At 35.5% G+C, this 5,762-nt stretch overlaps 1 protein-coding gene across 1 annotated transcript in view; it reads left to right on the top strand.

The window, feature by feature from the left end:
* The first annotated feature begins 2,440 nt into the window (after positions 1-2,440).
* LOC116849891 overlaps positions 2,441-5,762 on the top strand; it is a 4,313-nt gene continuing 991 nt past the window's right edge. The window contains 3 exon segments of the mRNA XM_032827518.1: positions 2,441-2,465; positions 2,877-3,515; positions 4,408-5,168. Of these exon segments, the coding sequence (XP_032683409.1) occupies positions 2,441-2,465; positions 2,877-3,515; positions 4,408-5,168 (1,425 nt within the window).

Here is a 5,762-nt window from a genome sequence, read left to right as displayed (position 1 = left end):
TATATATATATATATATATATATATATATATATATATATATATATATATATATATTGTAGACTTCTATAACCTTTCTTCATATGTTTCAAATGTCTTAAGCATATATCCCAGATATGTACAAGAAATATTTGATATGCTTAAAGTTGTCTTTTACATACCGTCCTATAGCTGTAATAACAACACAGATAAATTATTGTTCGAAGACTTTTATAATCAATTATCTTTTCAAGAGCAGTTAACTACTTACTTTGTGGGCAATAATTGAAGATACATCCAAAGAAAATTATATTTCAGCTCTCCTTCTTTGACACAAGTGGTTTCCTAATCTTTCAAAAGATATTACAATGAAATATATTTTTGTGCATTTGGGTACACGTCTATTATAGCTCTAATATCTTTGGAAAGATTACAAAACCTGTCTACGAAGGAGAACACTTGTCTACGAAGGAGAATTGAAATCTAATTTGTGTGGATGTATCCTACATTATTGGGCACAAAGTAAATTATTAACTGCTATCGTTAAGATAATTCATTATAACAGTCTTTGAATAATAATTAATCTCCATTGTCATTATACCTATAAGAAGAGCACAAAATAAAATATGTATAATCATATACTATGTTACTATCTGAATGTATTGATTGATGTGCAACATACGAAAGTGGCATATCTTGTACACAAAGAGCATTTTATGTAATATTTCTATTTGAACTTCAATTAAATAGACTCAAGTTTCTCCTAATTTCTAACAAAACTTTTCTCCGTTGCCATATTCATAAATTCACAAAAGGTTTTCGTTAACTAGATAATTTAATATTGATACATTCCATATTTATGTGTTCTGTCGAAGTTCGCTGCAGTACGTAATACAATAATATGAGAAAAGCGTCTGGACACACTTGTACTATCACCTCGTTATTCTGTCGTCACGTCGTTGAATTCTCCTTAGCACGATGTTCGATATCTTTTTTTCTTCAGGCTCGTCCTTTGTCTCTATCACCTTGCACTGGATATTCCTTCGTTAGCTACTCGTACGGCGGTTAAACTCGGAATGCTTCATGTGGCTGCATGCTTCAACGTGTTAACAATAACGGGAGAGCTTCGACCAATCACAACGCTATGATGATACATTGCACCAATCGTAGCCAATGGTTTTGCCGGTATATTGTTCGTCACGTGTTTCTCGACGCACGTGGTCTTCTGACCACGTTCTTTCGTTAAAGTGTATACGATTGGATCAGTAGGCTTATTCTGTAATTCGTTCTTTGCAATTAACGACAGTTTCGTTATCGTTGCGCAGCTATTCTATGAAAGGAAGAAATTGCGCAACGATAACGAATGTGTCGTTAACTGCAAATAACGAGTGAATAGAGTGGAATAGACCTACTGAGTTAAGACGAAATTACACTACCGGCGGGCTCGGTTATGGTTAAGATTGTTGGAAATTTACCAATCGACGAGTAGTTTGCCGAACTGCTCACTCTAATTGGTACATTTCCAATAATCTTAACCGCAACAGAGTCCGGAACCAGTAGTGTAATTCTGCTTTTAAAGCGTTTGCACGTACAAATATGGGGTTTTCTGTTCCTGCACTGCTGAACTGGTGCAATAAGTTAAAGTGAGACAAGTATATTTTTTCTCGCTCTAACTTATCGCACCAGTTCAGCAGTACAAGAACGAAAAACAAACTTATAATAACCGTAAGATCGTGAGTATATTAACCAATCACTATCGATTATTCCTTAAACGCATAGAGAATAATCAACTGTCATTGCTCACTTTTTTGACGATGTAATGACTACGGTTACAACTTTTCTACGTGCAAAGGTCTTTGTCTATAATAGGAGTCATAAGAATTGGTCAATTACAATCGATTATTCTTGTAAAAATCGACTGTGATTGGCCAAGTTCTAAGATGTATGACTTTATGACTCCTATTGTTGACGAGGCCTTTCAGTGTCGTCCCGCGGAAATTAAATTTTGAACGGAAAGGAACGTGCGAAACTAGCACAACCAATAACAGCGTTCCACTTTCCATCCCATGTACATTCGGTATTTCAAGTCCTAAGTTAAAAAGTAAACAATAACAGTAAAATTAGATAAAAGTAATCGATTGTGATTGGCTACTTTGTAAGGCTTAAAATACCGAATGTAGGCCGGTATTTATAGTCGGGTCTTATATTTAAGATTGTCTTAAGTTCATCTTCAGATGCTCCGTAGCCAATGAAATGATCCGTACATCATCTGAAGATACATTTAAGACTTAAATATAAGATCCGATTATGAATACCGGCCATAGACTTTGCGAGAAGACATGTGCGTCCAGAAACACATGACGAGCAATGTACCGCCAAAAATATTGGCTACGATTGGTGCAATGTATTACCATAACGTTGTGATTGGTCGAAGCTCTCCCGTTATTCTTTACACGTTTAAGCATGCAGCATTCCAAGTTCAACTACCGTACGAGTAGCTGAGTAGGTGATAGTGCAACAAGTGTGTCCAGACGCTTTTCCCATATTATTGTACCACATAGCTGCAGCAAACCTTCGACAGAACACGTAAATATGAAACGTATCAATATTAAATTATCTACTTCACGAAAACCTTTTATGAATTTATCAATATGGCAACGGAGAAAAGTTTTGTTAGAAATAAGGAGAAACTTGCGTCAATTTAATTCGATTTCAAATATAAGTATTAGAGAAAATGCTCCTTGTGTGCAAGATATGCCAGTTGCGTCTGTTGCACATCCATCAGTACATTCAGATAATAACATTGTATATGATAATGATGATGAATCTTTGTCTTCGTGCTCTTCTTCTTCTTCTTCCAATAATTGTAATAACAATGAGGATCCATTATTGTTTGAAGGCTCTTGTAATGAATTATCTTTTCAACAACAGTTAGCATCTTGCTTTGTGGACAATAATTTAACACATGTTCAGGGTAATGATATTTTAACTCTCCTTCGTAAACATGCGTGTTTTTCTAATCTTCCAAAAGATGTTAGAACGTTAATAGATACACCACGTAGACGTGTTGTTGTGTTCAATGTACCGCCGGGGGAATATGTACATTTTGATCTTGCAACATCTTTGATTCAAAGTATTTCCAATATTTCATCTGCAGGTACAATTAATGAATTGGAACTAGATATAAATACTGATGGTTGTAACTTAGACAAAAGTGGCAGTGTTCATATTTGGCCTATCCAATGCAGAATTATTAACGTATAAGGCACAAAACCAATAGTTGTAGGTATTTATCAGGGTGCACACAAGCCTAAGGATCCAAACATTTTTTTTGAAAAATTAGTTGCAGATATCATAGCTATAATATTCGTTGGAGGTATAGATTTTAATGAGAGAAAGATCCCAGTACGGTTAAGGTGCTTTATAGCAGATGCACCAGCGCGAGCGTTTATTTTAAATCATCGCAGTCATATGTACAGTCAACCATGTTCTAAATGTAAGATTAATGGCATTCGTTGTGAAGGGCGTTACGTTTTCCATACTGTACCAGGTGTAGAAGTATGAAACCGGAATTCCCCTATAAATGGTGCCAGCGTTCAGTTTAGTGACCGTAAGACCGCTACTGCCGCGCTATTATATTCTCCTAACAGCTGACGAATATTGTCAACAAACATAACCCCAACTTTCATTCTCTAGTATATTTTTGTATAACCTTAAACATGTCACGTTTCGAGCCTACTAACTATGATTTGCGGACAGCATTGATTTTCTGTTATCATTTAAAGAAAACTGCTGCAGAATCACATCGAATGCTTGTCGAAGCTTACGGTGAATATGCTCTTGGTAAATCTCAGTGTTTCGAGTGGTTTAAAAAATTCAAAAGTGGTGATTTTGACGTGAGGAACGAAGAACTATGAACTATGAACTATGAACTATGAACTGCTGAAACCTGGTCAAACCGTCAATACTAATCGCTACCAACAACAAATGATCGATTTAAATCGAACATTGACTAAAAAACGACCAGAATATGCAAAAAGGCAACACAATGTCATTTTGCTCCATGATAATGCCCCATCACATACAGCAAAACGGGTCAAGGAAACGATCGAGTCGTTCAGTTGGGAATTACTACCGCATGCGGCTTATTCTCCAGACTTGGCTCCGTCCGATTATCACCTGTTCGCATCGCTAGGACACGCTCTCGCTAACCAACGCTTCGATTCGTATGAAAATGTGGAAAAATGGCTAGATAACTGGTTCGCTTCAAAAGATGAAAAGTTTTTTTGGCACGGCATTCATAAACTGCCAGAGAGGTGGGAAAAATGTGTTCAAAACAGTGGAAATTATTTTGAATAAAGTATTATTTATCACTTTCGAACAACAGACGTCTTATTTGTATAAAAAAAATTCCGGTTTCATACTTCTACACCTGGTAAATGATCCTCTTTGTACGGATGAAGATTATGCTCGGTGTGTTGACGAGGGTCATCATAAAGGTACAAGCCCATTAGCAAAGTTGTCACTAGGTATGGTATCGCGTGTACCCTTTGAATATATGCACCTCGTTTGTTTGGGCGTAACGAAGAAACTGTTATGTGCTTGGAAATTACATGAGGTACATGGAAATTACACTCGATTTTCGAAATTAACAAGTAGTAGTATCTCCATAGTTTCTGCAAGGTTGAATAATCTTCGCGATTATTGTCCTTCCGAATTTGCAAGACGTCCAAGACCTCTAGATGCATGTTCTAAATTTAAAGCGACAGAATACCGTCAATTTTTGCTATATACAGGGCCGGTTGTAATGCGCGATATACTTGATGAACGCTTGTATAAGCATTTTTTGTTTTTGCATACAGCAATAAGAATTTTAGTATCCAATTCACCATCAGAAAAACTATTAAATTTTGCGGAACTTGCATTACAAAAATTCGTTATTCGAAGTGAACATTTATATAACCCGACATTTAATTCATACAATGTTCATGGTCTTCTACACCTTGTTAGCGATGTTAAACGTGTTGGTACCTTAGATTCATTTTCTGCTTTTCCGTACGAGAGTAATATGTCAATGTTTAGAAAATATTTGAGAAAACCGGCTTTACCTCTAGCACAATTCGCGAATCGCTTAATAGAAAAAGAAAATTATGAAACGGTCAATAATCGTGAAATTGAATGTTCTGTTCGCGTATCTATGCCGTTTAATAACAAGAATAATAGTGATACTTCATATTGTCATTATCGTAAGATTCAGTTTAAGGGGAGATATACACCTAGGAGCCGGAAAAAAAGGTCATCTTTGTGCATTTTTTTACGGAAAACTATTTGAAATTTCGGATTGGGGATTTTTCTATTTAAAAGTATACACATTCAGGAATATGTCCAATTTTTTTTATTAAAAAAAATCAAAAATTGACGAGGTTGTGGTATAATCTTTGGAGCGCCGTAAAAAAATCCGTGTAAACGGTACCCACTGGCGTTTCTTAAAAAATCATCTGAAACAAAAAAACCAAAAAGATTATTAAATTAGATACTATAATCTAGTACTTGTCATGGCCGATTTTGAAAATATCGATTTATGACAAAATGGCGGACGTTTGAACATAACATAGCGATTTTTCGACCAAAAATTAGTTATTATTTTGCCTATAAAACAAAAACTAAGCAACGAAAAAAAAAATCCCATGACAAGTACTAGATAATGATGTATAGAATAACCACAAAAAAATTCAAGGCAATCGGTTCATTGGTTTTCGAGAAATTTTGGGTACCGATTTGAAAA

The sequence above is a fragment of the Odontomachus brunneus genome, unplaced genomic scaffold (genome assembly GCF_010583005.1).
Source record: "Odontomachus brunneus isolate Ranch 3 - 2012 unplaced genomic scaffold, Obru_v1 Obru_scaffold_127, whole genome shotgun sequence".
Lineage (NCBI taxonomy): Eukaryota > Metazoa > Arthropoda > Insecta > Hymenoptera > Formicidae > Odontomachus > Odontomachus brunneus.
Note: the sequence above shows the minus strand (reverse complement) of the source record. Positions and strands in the feature narration are given on the sequence as shown.